The sequence below is a fragment of the Chanodichthys erythropterus genome, chromosome 11 (genome assembly GCF_024489055.1).
Source record: "Chanodichthys erythropterus isolate Z2021 chromosome 11, ASM2448905v1, whole genome shotgun sequence".
Taxonomy (NCBI): domain Eukaryota; kingdom Metazoa; phylum Chordata; class Actinopteri; order Cypriniformes; family Xenocyprididae; genus Chanodichthys; species Chanodichthys erythropterus.
In genome coordinates this window covers 28257138-28274636 of record NC_090231.1, presented here as the reverse complement: position 1 = coordinate 28274636, position 17499 = coordinate 28257138, and the positions used below count along the sequence as shown (strand labels likewise).

The 17499-nt window shown below is 38.1% G+C and overlaps 1 protein-coding gene across 3 annotated transcripts; it reads left to right on the top strand.

Moving 5' to 3' along the window:
- The first annotated feature begins 90 nt into the window (after nt 1-90).
- lrp3 (low density lipoprotein receptor-related protein 3) lies at nt 91-16591 on the top strand. 3 transcript variants are annotated; one of them, XM_067402262.1, is made up of 8 exons: nt 91-779; nt 4202-4340; nt 7746-7942; nt 9381-9775; nt 10301-10522; nt 11676-12148; nt 13987-14119; nt 14982-16591. In XM_067402262.1, the coding sequence occupies exons 1-8, from the start codon at nt 704-706 to the stop codon at nt 15819-15821; spliced, it is 2475 nt and encodes an 824-aa protein (XP_067258363.1). In that variant the 5' UTR covers nt 91-703; the 3' UTR covers nt 15822-16591. The 3 variants fall into 3 exon arrangements, with proteins under 3 accessions (XP_067258363.1, XP_067258362.1, XP_067258364.1); XM_067402261.1 differs by having other exon boundaries at nt 7737-7942; XM_067402263.1 differs by having other exon boundaries at nt 7737-7942; nt 13987-14151; nt 14982-15556.
- Nucleotides 16592-17499: the final 908 nt, after the last annotated feature.

The following is a 17499-nucleotide window of genomic DNA, read 5'->3' as shown; positions in this document are numbered from 1 at the left end:
AACGATGCGTCCCTCCGTCCACGAGAGTGCAGGCTTTCACTGCCAAGACCTTACAGCTGGTAAATCTCCCCAAACAAACCATGAAAACAAACCAAGGCAAGAAAAATAATCGGTGTACATGATTAGCGTACAGCAGAACGTCTCACACGAGTCCCCAGTCGAGTCTAAGACATTGACAATATTGGCGTTTAGATCAGCTGTATTTTATCTGGGTGTTTTAATATTGACCTCAGACAGTGGTGTTTATTTGCAAGAGATGCGCTCCAGCGGTCTGCGATGGACAGGAGTCCTCTGAGCTGCATTGCCGCGATTACTTCACCCTGCATCAGGGCTTATTACATAATTGGCGATTTGGCACAAAGTACCACTATAGAAGTAGTGAACGATATTATTACTCGTCCATATATAATGAAAAGATAATATATAGTGATAAATAAGTAAATCAAAGGTTTAGTGATCGCCTCAAGAAAAGCTGTGTCCTGCGTTGTCTCCCCTCTGAACCTCCAATCCCGTCTCTCCCCTGAAGGTCTCTCTGCCTTTCCCTCCAGACAGCGCAATGAGCCGCTCGAAAAGAGGGAGACACGTCGCTTTTGATGCTCGAGAAAGAAGTTAAATCGACCGTGTGCGTGAAACCGACATGAGATACGCAGCAGAATATATCTGGATTATGAGGAAATGACCTGAACTGTGCAACAACCAGAAGATGATGGTGATGACGGAGAGAATTCGGCTTTCCCTTATGAAATGGATTTGTCTGCGCTGGGCTTGGGTTTGTGTGGGTAAGTAGACTTTTTAGGGATTGTGATATATTTGCATATATAATTGTTATTATGTATTGTTATATATTGAATAGAACAAAAGAGTGAGGTTTACGGTATATTTACTCGAAATCAGAAGCTTTAATCACTTTTTATTACATTTTACCTTTTTTCAGCCCACGTATCAGAATAATATTAAATGTTATTTAATTCAGACCTGATACAGGTGATTATAGGTTGAAGTATGGGAATGGCACCGATGACAAAGAAAGGTTAAGCGGCGCGCGCAGGTTTTGCAGCATTCATACAGGGAATATCGAGCAGGACGGATCAGCGTTTGGCTTGTTGCCATGACAGTTATAAACACGGCGGTATCGTCTCTGTTCTCCTCTCCTCGAAGACCGACCGACATATTTTGATTTTTATTATTATTATTATTATTTTACAAATTTGTATTGCAAATTAATTGGTTTACGCACATTTTTTACACACCTTGTTGTATTAAAAAACCACATATAGGCTACCACTTAATCACCAGTGAAAAAGAAACTCTTCTAAAATGGTTTGTTGCTCTCCTAGTCTGGTCTGCTTGTTGGTTTAAGAAGGGTTTGGGATACTTTTCAGCAGGTCAGTTTGAGAGACCACCAAAACCTGCTGAGCACCAGCATCTCCCAGGCTGGGAGAACATAAGACCAACAAACCATCACCGGCTGGCTTTTTAGCTTGGGCCCTGATTGTTGTAGAGGGAAAAAAAAAATCTTTTATAAATCTATGATCCGATAATCTTATTACATATCACTGATGACTAGTGCACTGCACAGTGACTTCTTCAGCATTCTGAGCATCAGTTTTGAAAATAAAATCTATGTCCACAACTAGACGGCATCAAAACTAAACCCAAAGCAACTATTTCACAATCTGCAATGTTTTTGGGGATCTGATCTCACCCACAATCTATTCCTAGACAGCACTCTAGGCTTGTTTAAGAAGCATGATCTGTTGAGGTCCGTTAAACGCTCAGCAAACAGTCACAGATAGAAGAGAGAGAATGTGTAAGAAAGAGACATCTGTTTTTACTCAAGCAGATCCTCTCATGTCAGAAGCACTGAGAGAGAACGAATGTCTGTTTTATTGGCGGTGGTATACAGTGAAGTGGTGGTGACAAAAGAGGGTTTGGTTGGGGGTTGGGATGTGTTGATAGCATCAGTGACACCTAGAGCTCTCTTCGTCTCACACAGACAGACAAAGGGACCTTCTTCTCACTTTCTTTATCATTCTCATCCACACACACATATACAAGCCTTTCTCTTTGACTACAGATATTCCATGTCCAGGCATGTTCTCCCTACTAAATGTGTGTATAACTGATATGTACACATTTTCCTTTTTAGAGGATGTTTTGTCTGTTAAATGAGGACAATGAGGATGTTATTTTACTGTAAAACAGTTCCAGATATCTCAATAACAACAAAATGTTTGTGTGTGTGTGTGTGTGTGTGTGTGTGTGTGTGTGTGTGTGTGTGTGTGTGTGTGTGTGTGTGTGTGTGTGTGTGTGTGTGTGTGTGTGTGTGTGTGTGTGTGTGTGTATAGAGGTAATTTGCTAGAATTTCATTCAGAGGAGAGAAACAGCAGAAAAGTCCATTTTAAGCAGCCAACAGATAAGAAATATGGCAAAGACTGATCTGAGTTCAGGTTCTGTGTGGTCTTTGTATCTGGGGATGTAAAAGTGTGTCAGTAAGGTGATGAAATGTGAGGTGAGACTCAACATCTAAAAGTGCTCAGAAGTTATTTTTGCTTTTCTGTTCTCTCACACAAAGAACAGGGTGTTGGCGATGTGAGAGATGTGCGTTTATCCTGCAGGATAATGATAAGTGTTGGGGACATGATAGAGTTATATCGCAACACGTACTGCTGTTTATATTCAGGGATCTCACTTCATGCCAAAATAAGAAATATAAGGTAATTTTGAAAAATTGTGATTTCTATTACTGATAAAAAGTCATGGAAATACTATAGAGAATTTTTTGTTGTTGTTGTTATGTTTAGCTCTAAATAGACATTATTATTACAGTACACAACATTAAAATTGTTTATATGTAAATTAAAAATCCAAAAATCACAAATGTTTAGTAAAGGGTTAGTTCACCCAAAAATGAAATATAATGTAATTAATTACTCACTCTCATGCGTTCCACACCCGTAAGACCTTTGTTAATCTTCGGAACACAAATTAAGATATTTTTGTTGAAATCCGATGGCTCCGTGAGCCCTGCATAGGGAGCAATGACACTTCTTCTCTCAAGATCCATAAAGGTACTAAAAACATGTTTAAATCAGTTCATGTGAGTACAGTGGTTCAATATTAATATTATAAAGCGACGAGAATATTTTTGGTGCGCCAAAAAAAAACCAAAATAACGACTTATTTAGTTATGACCGATTTCAAAACACTGCTCCATGAAGCTTCGGAGCGTTATGATTCTTCTGTGTCGAATCATGATTCGGATCACGTGTCAAACCGCCAAAATGCTGAAATCGCATGATTTTGTCGCTCCGAACTGCTGATTTGACACAAAAGATTAATTACGCTCCGAATCTTCCTGAAGCAGTGTTTTGAAATTGGCCATCACTTAATAAGTTATTTAGTTTTTTTTGGTGCACCAAAAATATTCTCGTCGCTTTATAATATTAATATTGAACCACTGTACTCACATGAACTGATTTAAATATGTTTTTAGTACCTTTATGGATCTTGAGAGAAGAAGTGTCATTGCTCCCTATGCAGGGCTCACAGAGCCATCGGATTTCAACAAAAATATCTTAATTTGCGTTCCGAAGATTAATGAAGGTCTTACGGGTGTGGAACGCATGAGTGTGAGTAATAAATGATTTAAATGAATGAATAAATGAATTTTCATTTTTGGGTGAACTAACCCTTTAAGGGTGAGTTGAAGATGCACAGCTTTCTTGAAACTGCCTTTTATAAGCATTGTCTTCCTAAATCATCTTTGTTTACACACATAAATAGACAGTTCTGTACTGTCCTTTTTTTCTTTAAAGAGACTTTACAGTGATTCAGCATAGAGAAAAACAGAAAAAGATGATTATGAAGAGTAGAAAACAGTGAACAGTTAAACACTCTCTTTCACTTTCCATTTCCTCCTGGACTACAGTATTTCTCTTGTTTCCCAGACTATTTCTTTCTTGTCTTATTGTGTTTCCGTCCAAAAGCGTAATCATTAGCACACACTCTCACACATACTTCCACACTAAATTGAGTATTGTGTGTCTCTCTGATTCTTCTTGAGTGAGCAGATCAAATTCTTGCCCTGCATTTAAGAATCCATAAAGGCTGATGTGATGTGTTGATGTCATCTCAATCACAGTGTGACAGCGGTGGTCGCACACAAACAATGCCCATGTCTTCTGCGTGTGTTCCTCAGCTGCCTGTGGCGGTAAGGTGGAGTTACACACTGAGAGGAGAGGAGTGATCTACAGCCCATCATGGCCCCTCAATTACCCAGCCGGAGTGAATTGCAGCTGGAATATACAGGGAAGCCGTGGAGATGTGATCACAATAAGGTAGACCCACACAAGCAGTCTCTCACTGTGGTGATTATATGAGGAGTGTCTTATTTATTTCTATTAAAGATGCCCTAGAATCAAAATTTGAATTTACCTCGGCATAGTTAAATAACAAGAGTTCAGTACATGGAAATGACATACATTGAGTTTCAAACCCCATTGCTTCCTTCTTCTTATGTAAATCTCATTTGTTTAAAAGACTTCCAGAAAAAACGCGGATCTCAACATAACACCGACTGTTACTTAACAGTCGGGATCATATATATGTACGCCCCCAATATTTGCATATGCCAGCCCATGTTCAAGGCATTAGACAAGGGCAGGCAGTATTAACGTCTGGATCTGTGCACAGACAAGGTAAGCCAGCAAGAACAACAGTGAAAAATGGCAGATGGAGCAATAATAACTGACATGATCCATATTTTTAGTGATATTTGTAAATTGTCTTTCTAAATGTTTCGTTAGCATGTTGTTAATGTACTGTTAAATGTGGTTAAAGTTACGATCGTTTCTTACTGTATTCACGGAGACAAGAGCCGTCGCTATTTTCATTATTAAACACTTGCAGTCTGTATAATTCATAAACACAACTTCATTCTTTATAAATCTCTCCATCAGTGTAGCATTAGCCGTTAGCCACGGAGCACAGCCTCAAACTCATTCAGAATCAAATGTAAACATCAAAATAAATACTTTACTCACATGATCCGAAGCATGCATACAGCATGCATGACGAACATCTTGTAAAGATCCAGTTGAGGGTTATATTAGCTGTGTGAACTTTGTAAATGCACTGTAATATAGTCGAGAGCTTGTGTGGCAGAGAGCAGGCGAATTAAAATGGTGGCGTGTATAGTTAATGATGCCCCAAAATAGGCAGTTAAAAAAATTAATAAAAAAAAATCTATGGGGTATTTTGAGCTGAAACTTCAGACATATTCAGGGGACACCTTAGACTTATAATACATCTTGTAAAAAAGCATTCTTGGGCACCTTTAACATACTGTAACAAAGTTCGTAAATAAGGAGGGAAGAGGACAGGGTCGGCGGTTGACTACTGGCTGTTTATTAATCAGCAAAATAATAATAACAAAATAGCGCAAACAGGCACACAACCATCAACATAACGTCACTTCACTCCAGCAGCAGACAGACATCCAGGAGTGGGGGAAAACAGCCAGTAGTCCTTCTCTCTCTCGCAGGCTCCTGTTTCTCCTGGCATTAAATACTCTCTCCACGCCAATTACTGAAACAAGAGACAGGTGTTTACTATTTGCGTCTAATCCACTCAGACACCGCGTGTCTCCTCCCTCTCTCTCCCGCTGCAGACTCCACTGAACCACGCCCCCCCTGCCACACATACATTACAAGATTATAATGACTCTTCAACAGCTGTCCGGTTCATGGGATCTTGATATAGGAGATAATGTTATTTCTCCTCTGTGCAATGAGGGAATGCTGTTGTTATGGTTATGGTCTCCAAAGGCTTTTACTAGTCAGTTGTATGAATGTATGATATTTCCAGACCAAAAACCAATGTAAGAGTTTTTTTTTTGTCTGTGCATTCTTTCGTATGAGAGTGCTTAGACTGCTGTATGACTAGAGCTGACTGCAGGGATTTTATAATGTACTATTTCTCGCCTCTCATACCGCTGCTGTGGTGTGTGTGTGTGTGTGTGTGTGTGAGCTTTGTCTCTGCTTTAATGTAATGATTTTATCTAAAAGCATGATGTCATCTCCTGATTCTCTTCAGAGGTCTGTTCTAGAGGAAAGGTGGAAAAGGATAATAGTTCTGACAAAGAGAATTTGAATTTCTTTTAATTCATACTGGCTAATTACTCAGTGTGTAAAAGCTGCAGTAGAGTTATTTATGCTAAACTCGATCAAACAGATTTCTCAAATTGCCTCAGACAGAGTGGCATATGGAAATTTGAACCCACTCATCTAGAGCTAAAATGAGTTGGAGAATTAAAATTAACGATTTCTTCACTGATCTAGTTGACTTTTGACTGCTGAAATTTTCTCTAGTCCCAGGGTAATAAAATTATACATTAGAAAGCAAAATATTATTAATATTTTTTAAAGTAACTAATAATTTATTAGGGTTTTAATTTAAATTGAATTATTGCTGGAAAGGAAACTGAGGTATTTAGCGATTTTGTTTATAAATTTCAACTCTTTCATTCTGAGTCTATAACAAATCTTTTGCAGTTTTGACAAAGCCTCATCTGTGTCAGCCAGACAGACAGTTTGAGCATATATTAAGAAGTTTTGACAACAATGTTTAATATATCACAGAAAACTAAACATTTAAGTTTGTAGGGCATAAAAACACTTTATCATCACCAAATATAAGACGATGATATATACAAATATAAGTGATGGTTCTGTCAAATGTAGGTACATGTACATTTGATTGACAGCCAGAGGAAATTTGAATGTCTGTATATTAATGTTTATACAGACTGGGACAACAGAACATCAGATCAGGCTTCATTGTGAGATTTGATTTCAGTGATAGTGCAGTTCAATAATGTATATCATACAAATTAAAAAAGATGAAACTGAATTACTTTTCTGAAGACTTATTGTATTACTGGTTTGCATTTTATGTGTTATGCTAAAATCTATTCAATAACACCTGAGCATGTTTTCGTCTGACATGTTTTGTCACTCAAATGGTCATGAAACATCTTCAGATTATTGTAAAACAAACAGTAGAAGAGGCTTTACGCAGCAGGATTTGGAGAGAGAATGCAGGAGAAAGAGATAAGAAAGATAACAGGCCAATAGATGTGTACCATTGACAAGTTATTGACTGCAAAAGGCCCATTTTTCTGTAATGGTGCCGGATTTTATCTCTCACCCTTTTGTGTGTGTGTGTCTGTGTGTGTGTGTGTGTGTGCACTTTGATAGCACTTCTGTTCTCTGTCTAATGTGATAATAGAACCACTGCACATATTCTTGCTCTCTTGCTTGTGATCCCTCACTCTTTGGTATCTCTGAAATATTATTAGGGTCATTTCTGTTATGTGAAAAATTAATATGAGTGTGTAATTTAAGAAGTTATCACAATGGCAATCACAGGAACAACTGTATAAAAAATAATTCAAGTAAACATGTTGAAAGAATCTTTATTAGAGAAATGTAAGAAACTCAAATGACCCATTTAAACCAAAGAAATCAGAGCTCTGCTATGCATGTATAGTGTAAAAGTTGTGTTGTATTTTTAGAATGTTAATTTGACATTTTCTGTAAATCTTCTTTTTATCAACTCATTTATTGTGATATTGTTCTGGAAGTTTTCTTGTACATTATTGTACAGTGGAAGTGCTGATTAAGCAGTAGAGATTCCATTGCATGCATTAAGCACCATGTGTTCACTGTGTCCAGTTTTCACAGCTTTGATGTGGAGGACACGGCGGACTGCAGGGGCGACTGGCTGTTGCTCGGCCCCACATGGAAAGCTGACTATCGGTTCTGTGGCTCAGTTCTTCCTCCTCCCTTCATCTCCTCCAGAGGACGAGTCTGGGTCTACTTCCACTCTCAGGCCAACAGCTCCGGACAGGCACAGGGCTTCAGACTGTCTTATATACGAGGTGAGTGAGCTTAGAGTGTGCATATTTTCCATTAGAACCCATTCAAGGAATAATTCCCTCAAAAATGTCATCATTTACCTTCTCATTATGTTCCAAAGTAGTTATGCAATGTTATTTTCTATTATTTTCACTTCTGCCAGTGCACACAAATTTCATTTATAGTCATGCGCATTCAAACCTAGTGCCTCAATATGTTTTAAATGTCATTGGTTATTGTGTGTCTCTTGACAATTGACATGAGCCTCTTTTCAATAAAATCTGTGCAAAAGTTAATATCACATCATTTTAGAATACAGTATAGGATGTGCTGAAAATTCTATTCCAAAACAAATATGACAAATAAAATATCAGATCTCTGTCATGTGGCCAAAAATAAATGCAAAAAAAAAAAGCTTTTTTGCTTAGTTGTGTTTGACACATGTAAACTGCAACAATGTATCTTACAAGGTAACACGATGTAAACCACATTAAGTCCTTGAAATTGATGGACCTGGAAAGTCCTTTAAAGGTCCTTGAATTTGAAGTTAACCAAGGTGTGGGAACCCTGTGTATTGTAAATGTAATCTAATGTAAGAAAATTTGCAATGTAACATTATGCATGTCTTTACTGTTTTAATGCATCATTGCATTAAAACAGAAAAAAAGAAAAGTATTGATTAAACAAACTAACAAAAAATCTTACTGACCAATAAACCTTTGAACAGTTGTGTGCATTATTTAAAGTGCAGTGTTGCAAATGTTTCATTTTTGGGTGGACTATTACTTTAAGCCTTCAAACAGTGTTGAGAAGAAGTGGTGATGCCATGTGTTCTAGGGTTTGATATAAAATAATTTGGTGTATTTTTATAATACTTTATGTATTTTCTTTTGATTTTGAAATATTTCATTAGATTTAGTTGTGTTCCTACATTAGAAAGCAGCTAAATCACAAAGATTTGCCGTGGCATATAGATTTATGGTAAACACAGAATGACCAGGCGAATGCAGGCGTAGAAGATCAGTAGTGTATAGCCATAGAGCCATGATGAAACACTAATGCTTTGCAGCACTTGTTACAATTGATGTGCATATTTGGATAGCACTACTGTCAGTGTGTTTTAGACAGATCTCCACTGTTGATTATTATTTAGTTTTATCTAATATGTAGCTAATGAAGATGAAGGAGATAATGGGCTGTTGTTACTCAACTCTACAGTACAGGGTGGTGTGTGTGTGTGTGTGTGTGTGTGTGAGGGGTGAAATGCTGTGTTTGTGCATTTTCCTTAGAGGTGCAGTTCAATCAATAATACTGAACGGCTGTGTTTGTTAAGCTGTCACCAGGCAAACACCATCTGCAGAGTGGGTAGATTTGATTGGCTTATTTAAACAGTGTCAGTGTTTACGTGTGCAAAAGATTCAGTTCTCTTCTCCTCTCTGTCTGTTTTTTTTTTCTCATTAGGTCGACTGGGTCAAAGTAGTTGTGAGAACGATGAATATTTATGTGGAAACGGTAAGTGCGTTCCACGTTCCTGGCGCTGTAATGGATTGGATGAATGCGGCGACAATACAGATGAAAGGATCTGTGCCGCCCCACCCACACCCGCCCGGGTGAGTCTGTGTCCGCCAGCCACCTTGCAGTGCTCTGATATCCAATCTACCCGCTGTCTTCCGGTGTCTCTACGCTGTAACGGAGCCCGGGACTGCCCTGACGGATCTGACGAGGCCCACTGCCCCGACACGTCCTGTGGAAAACGCTTAGTCAACTTCTACGGGACATTTGCTTCACCTGATTTTTTCCGTCCAAACAGAAGCAGCGGCACAGATCTTCACTGCATGTGGTTCCTGGACACACAAGTATGATAAGAAGAGCCTCAGTCATTCACATTTTAAGTTTTCTTTCTGCAAAATGTCTTTATGACATTGAATCATTGCAACATTGCAAATATTAAGGTTTTTTTTTTTTGTTCTGTACAGGGGTAACTATTGTATTTCCACTTGTACATAAGCACCACCTACTGTGAGAGAGTGATTTTTGCATTTTCATACAGCCCATCTGCCAATTTTGTTCAGACCAGTAGCATACATAGCATACAAATTAGGCTGAAATGTGCAGTTTATCATTTTATAAAACTTTGTACTTTGTCAAAACGTTATCTGAAGTTGTTTAAATCATAGTTTTAAGGTCATTTTACAGTTTTAAAGTCAAAACAACATGTAGTTCTATTCTAATATCAGAATTTTCCAAAACGATTTCAACTGCTGATTCCAAAAAAATGTTTATAAGAAAAATCTCCCAGTTAAATTTTTTGCTTGTCCAAAATTTGCAAGAATGATTAAATCACTTAATCACGGTGATACTCTGGACTGTTTTTGCTTTAGGACCCAAAGCCGTTGGTGCTGCAGGTGGACCTACAGCTGGGTGTGGGAGACTCTGTGCGCGTTTACGATGGTTTGGGAGAGCGTGCAGAACGTCTTCTGCAGAGTCTCTCCCACCATAATAACCACAGACGAGCCCTGCTGGAGTCTTCCCAGGGACAGATGAGCATCTTCTACCACGCTAAACCACACAGCCCTGGACACGGATTCAATGCCACTTACCAGGTCTCTTATTCTCGGTTATGCTAATGACCATTTGTATGCTTCCTGCTGATAAATTATGCTCTCCATTTTTCATTGACATTGCTTGTTGTGTAAGAATACTTTGCATCAGTACAGTGTAGAACTGGCTGGTCTTTATGTGCTTGCATGCATCTGTATTGTCTTAGCCTCAAACCACAGTCCATTCACTGTCTGCACACAAATTCACAATACTAGAAAATACTTCCTTCATCTTTCAAGCTCTAATCTTATTGTTTGGCTGTATGCAACTTGTGGTTTTTTTATTCACTTTTATTCACTATTCGTCTAGAATCAAAGTCGTTTTTACAGTGTTTGATAGAAGTGCTTTTGAGGATGATATTAATTACTAGAATTGCCCAAGTTTGTCAAATTAATGGGAACAATTCTTTGTATGATGTTTAGTGTTTGTTTAAGGCACTTAGTAACAAGTTTGGGTTAATTTTCTTTTCAAGAAGTCAATACTTTTATTCAGCAAGGATGCATTACATCGATTTAAAGTGACAGTAAAGACATTGTTAGTGTTACAAATGATTTCGATTTCAAAATCGATTGAAAAATGTTCAGACAAACATTTGCAGAAGTTTGTCAGCAGCAAATCAGCATATTAGAATGATTTCTGAAGGATCATGTGACATTAAAGACTAGAGTAATGATGCTGAAAACCATCACAGGAATTAATGACATTTTAAAACATATTATAACAGTTATTTTAAATTGTAATATTTAACAATATTAATGTTTTGATCAAATGAATGCAGCCTTGGTGAGCATAAGAGACTTTTTTCAAAAACATTAAAAAATTATATCAACGCCAGACTTTTGAACGGTAGTGTATAAAAAAAAAAAGTTATTTATTTTAAGTGGTTTAGTGAAATTTGACTGGAAATTTTTGTGGTTTATTAGTTCTTGTATTGCAGAAACACAATTTGACAAAAAAAAAACCTCCACAAGTAACCTGCAGTTTAATGTTTCAACCACAGATGGCAATAGAGAGGCCAACGTTCCACAGTGCAGCTTTATTATAGATATCCATATGCAAAACTGTGAAGTAATTTGAACTTACTACTACAGTTTATGATTAGGATGGAGACTCTGTTACACTAAAAGTGTTTAACCTCGACCCCTCTCTCTGCAGGTTAAGGGGTACTGCTTTCCAGGTGAGCATCCATGTGGCACAGACGAGGGCTGTTACTCTGAGCTACAGCGCTGTGATGGTTACTGGCATTGTCCTGGGGGGCGAGATGAGGAGGAATGCCCGCTGTGCCAGCCAGGAGAGTATCCCTGTGAGGGTGGCAGCGGAGCATGTTACTCAGCTTCTGAGAGGTGTAACAACCAGAAGAAATGCCCTGACGGCTCGGATGAGAAAAACTGCTTTGTCTGCCAGCCTGGAAACTTCCACTGCGGAACCAACCTGTGCATCTTTGAGACGTGGCGGTGCGATGGGCAAGAGGACTGTCTCGATGGCAGTGATGAAAGAGACTGTCTGGCGTCTGTGCCCAGGAAGGTGATCACAGCGGCTCTGATTGGCAGCTTGGTCTGCGGCCTGCTGCTGGTCATTGCACTGGGTTGTGCATTTAAACTCTATTCGCTCAGGACAAGAGAGTACAGGTGAGGTCATTTCCATCCTCTTCCTGTCTGCATTTAAACTCAACACAAAATAAGTTAGGAAATGTAAAGCGATTCTTGGATTTTTCTTTAATTTATTTTTTCCAAGGTATATGGCTTTTCCTTATTTGAAATCTTTATTGTTTATTTTATCTGTATTTTTGTCTTTATAAAACAAGATCTATTTGATAATCAAAAATTGTGTAAGATAATACTTTTTATTTTTATTAACCCATTAGCAACATTTTTTCTCACTAAATGTTTGCTTAAATATTTAAATGTATGTTTTTGAAAGAACTCACGAGTGCATTTGTTTGATCAAAATACAGTAAAAACAGTAATATTGTGAAATATGACAATTTATAATAAGTGTTTTCTATTTTAATGTACTTTTAAAATGTAATGGCAAAGTGTGTGTTAGCAAAGCTGAACTTTCAGCATCATTACTCCAGTCTTCAGTTATCAATCTTGAAAACAGTTGCGCTGCTTAATATTTTTGTGGAAATGGTAATACATATTTTCAACATTCTTTGATGAATAGAAAGTTCAAAAGAACAGCATTTATTTTAAATAAAATACTTTTATTACAGTGTAAAAGTCTTTGTCACTTTTGATCAGTATAAGGCATCCTTGCTGAATAAAAGTATTAATATTTCGAAATATTACTTTTTTGTGACCTCAAAATGACCTCAAACTTTTTAATAGAAGTGTGCGTGTATATTTATATTAATTTAAAAAAAATCTTTTTTCTCTTTTGTCTTTTTCTAATGATGTTTAAAAACATTGGAAAAAAGACAAAATGTTAAGAACATTTTTATTACTTTTTGCAGCTTGTCAATGTTTATCCTTTCTTTTTTAATTGGTAATGTTCCTTATTTTGTGCTAAATTGATTCACACTGTAGTCCAATTCATTTTGTCTCCTACTTAGACACACATATAGTAAATTCCTCCCTCAGATCTCAGACTTACTGTTGGCAAATAAATGGCAAGAAGAGCTGAATACATGTACAAATAAGAAATTACATGAAATTCATCCTGAAATTTCAAACATACTTTTAATCTCCCTTAAAACAAGATCTGATCAAGTTGTGTTCACCGGATGTCGTATAAGTCTTACAAGATTGACTTTTTGCATTTTTGCTTAAAGGCGAAGACCCAACTTTATGTAAGTTTATGCAAGACCCCCCTTTCCATTAAACATATTCCTGCTTTTGTAGAAATCATTTTTAGGAAGTAAGCTCACTTAAGACTTGTTTAGTGAAATTTTACCAAAAAAGGTTTTAGAATTTTTATCATATGTTAATGTTAAAAATCTTATAAAGTTTGCTTGGTATTTATTTTTATTGTATATATGGAAGTCTTCTATTTTTGTAATTCAGTTTTTGCCACGAAGATAGCCACAGATGCTGACATGGCATTAAATAGAACTATACTGATACTGACACACACATAGTCAGTAGGAAATAGAAATGACTAAGTGCTTTAATCTTGAAACCTATTGCTGAAAGCTAGAAAAGCACAAGTTGATCCCAACCTGAAGTGAAGGATGACTCTCTTGTTTCACTTTAAACATAATTGGATCTCCAGTAACGGCCCATATGTTGCACTGGGGGGTGATGCACACAGTTTTTCTCCAGTTAGCCTTGTAAAGACACAGCAGCACCCAAAATACCTGCACTTCATCAAACTGTCAAAGTACCTCTGGTCTGCTGGTTAACAGCTCCTGGAGATTCTCAAGAGAGACCCTGCCTGCATGTGTGCAGTTTTTTCTTACATTTTTAAATGGCAACAATCAGCATATTTATAAAAGAGATCTTTATATGTTCCTCTTTCTCATTAGAGCTTTTGAAACCCAGATGACCCGACTAGAGGCGGAGTTTGTTCAGAGGGAGGCTCCACCCTCCTATGGTCAACTGATAGCTCAAGGTCTCATACCCCCAGTGGATGACTTTCCAGTCTACAACCCCACGCAGGTGTGTCAATATGACATTGAATTTCAATTGAGGTAATATACAAGATTGCTATTCAAATTTGAGTTTAAGGAAGTACAATTTAAATGAACTCAAATAAAAGAAATTCAAACATCTGCAATATGTGTAATTTTTAACTAGTTTGAATAATGTTTGCAAAGTTTGCATATTGATTTCAAAACACAGATATATGCGTTTGAAATGTTACCATTTAGATATTTGTATTTTATTTATTTCCTCTTTATATTGAATACATTTTTAGATCTAAAATGAAAAAAATGCTTAATTTCTCAGATTTTATCCGTTTGTCTGAATTGTAATTCAGTAAATTCTACTTCCTTTAATTCAAAATCAAATTCCAGTTCAACCTCCTGTGGGTTACAGTTCAGTTAAGATTCCTACAAAACCCACAAAGATACTAAGCAAACAAATATGATAAAAATGACAAACATTTTCCATTTTTTTCCCCACTAAATTACTTTTTATTATCTATTATCTGATTCTTTCTCCTGAAAAACTGTAAGCCATTTATTAATGGACTACATATTTTAGTGCTACAAATTAGCAACAGGGGCTTAATATGAGATGCATAAGAAATGAGTTCTACACACACAAGAGCATTTAAGAACAAAAACATTTCATGTCTTGAAATAAAACATCTGAACAATGTGGTAACTGTGGTAAGTTGAATTATTGAAAAATAATGCACATCTAAGGTGAATTACCACCTCGGATGAGGCTTATTTTTCAATTATTCAATGGCCTGTTGTCAATTATTTCTTACTTAAAGTACACAAGTTTGCATCATGTGATTAAAAAGGCAAATGCTGTCTCCATGACAACTAGAGTTTTCTGTCTCTCTCAGGCATCTGTTCTGCAGAATCTCCGTTCGGCTATGCGGAGGCAGATTCGCCGTCACTCCTCTCGTCGTTCCTCGTCACGGAGGCGGCTTGGTCGTCTGTGGAATCGCCTGTTCCATCGTGGCTCTCGGTTACGGGGTCAGATCCCACTCCTCACGCCTCCGGGTCCCACACACACAAACACGCACTCCGATCTCAGCCTCCACAGCTACAACACAGCGGACGATGGCGGCGAGGAGTCGCAAGAGAGCGTGGGACAGACTCCGTCACCCTGTTCGACGGTGGCGCTGGGATTGGCGCTGCAGGCTCACACTGAGGCCCTCTGCCTACCTGACAGAGAGTCTCCGGCCTCTCCTCTCTCTCTGCCCTCACCCAGCTCGCCCCGCTCCACCTCTGACACCCTGGAGGACGAAGATGATGAGGATGACAGAAGTTCAGAGGGGATGAGAGCTAGACCCAAACAGGGCATTTCCCCAAAACACAAAGATGCCGATAGCCCTCCTGAACCTCCCGATAGCCCCAAACGTAGCACGAGCCGGTCGAGATCCTCCAGACGGCTGGTGCAGGAACTGGCTGCAGAGCTCAGAGGAGTCTCTCTCCTACGCTACACCTCTGTGGGCATCTCACCGCTTTCTTCCCCAGAGTCACCGATGTCCTCCAGCAGTCAGTCTGAGGAGCAGAGGAGCTTTCCTACATTCAGAAAACCACACACAGACTCGCTCACAGATGCTCACGGACACTCCAGGAAATCATCAGGAGCGGAAGATGTTCCCGGTGATTGTGTCAGGCTTTGCAGACTCACAGCTAGTGAGGAAGAGGATGATGAGATTCTGTTAGCGCACTGAGAAGCCTTTATCCACCCCCCTCCCCCCATTCTGATTTTGTGCCAACACGGTGAGCCTTACCAGGTTCAACCAACAGACTTCCATTTAGAGTCATAAAGTATATTTACATGCACAGCTTTTTGCAAAGACGAGCTACAGTCTTCATCTGACTGAATATATGGCACAATGTGAATGCAAATATTTGAAGGATTAAATACATGTTGAGCGTCACCTCTGTCTTTTGGAGAATGTCACAATGCCAAGGCCAATTGTACTCTGAATAACGTGTATACATGTTGGGCGAAGCCGAACTCCAGTCACGCCTGGGTCTGTTAGTCCGACTTTGCAAAAACCACACTGGTTCTATTTCAGTCAGGCTAAAGTGTTTACATGACATTTTAAAAAGACAAATTATTGCTTTAGTTAGACTGAAATTGAAGTGCATGTAAACATACAGTACCATTCAAAAGTTTGGGGTCAGTTAGATTGTTTTTTGTTTTTTAAGAAATGGATATTTTATTTAGCAAGGATGCATTGCACTGATCAAAATTTACAATTAAGACTTTTCAAAAAATGTCCATTTCAAATGAATGCTTTTCTAGAATTGAATGAAGAAGAAAAAAGCAGCATAATTGTTTTCAACATTGATAATAAGAAATGTTTCTCAACCAGCAAATCAGCATATTAGAGGGATTTTTGAAGGATCATGTGACACTGAAGAGTAATGATTTGTTAAAATATGTTAAAGGGATAGTTCACCCAAAAAGGAAACTTTGATGTTTATCTGCTTACCCCCAAGGCATCCAAAATGTAGGTGACTTTGTTTCTTCAGTAGAACACAAATGATGATTTTTAACTCCAACTGTTGCGTTCTGTCAGTCATATATATGTGTGTCAGTGGGAACTTTGTCTATAAGAGTAAAAAAAAATGCACAGACAAATCCAAATTAAACCCTGCGGCTCGTGACGACACTGATGTCCTAAGACACGAAACGATCGGTTTGTGCGAGAAATCCAACAGTATTTATACATTTTTTTTACCTCTAAAACACCACTATGTCCAACTGCCCTCCACATCCGTTGTGTGACGTCTGATCGTGCTCTGACAACGGAAGTGATGTCTCACACATAGTGGACATAGTGGTGTTTTATAGGTAAAAAATGATATAAATACTGTTCGGTTTCTCGCACAAACCAATCGTTTCGTGTCTTAGGACATCAATGTGTCGTCACGAGCCGCAGGGTTTAATTTGGATTTGTCTATGCATGTTTTTTTTACTCTTATAGACTAAGTTCTCACTGACACACATATATATGACTGACATACGGCAATGGTTGGTGTTAAAAATCATCATTTGTGTTCTACTGAAGAAACAAAGTCACCTACATCTCGGATGCCCTGGGGGTAAGCAGATAAACATCAAATTTTCATTTTTTTGTGAACTATCCTTTTAAAAAATCTTACCAATCCCAAACTTTTGAACGGTAGTGTACTTGAAAGTTTGGAGCCTTGTAGTCACAGAATGTTTGCCCTGTCAGAATAGAACACAGGAGAGTCGACCTCAGCTCAGACACTGCAGAGTTTTTTCTTTGGCCATACTTGATTAGATTATCTCACAGTCCAGCTCCAGCATTCGGTATGATTGTTCACATGCTAGAAATCACCAAAAACTTTATGAATGTGGCTACAACACTATAG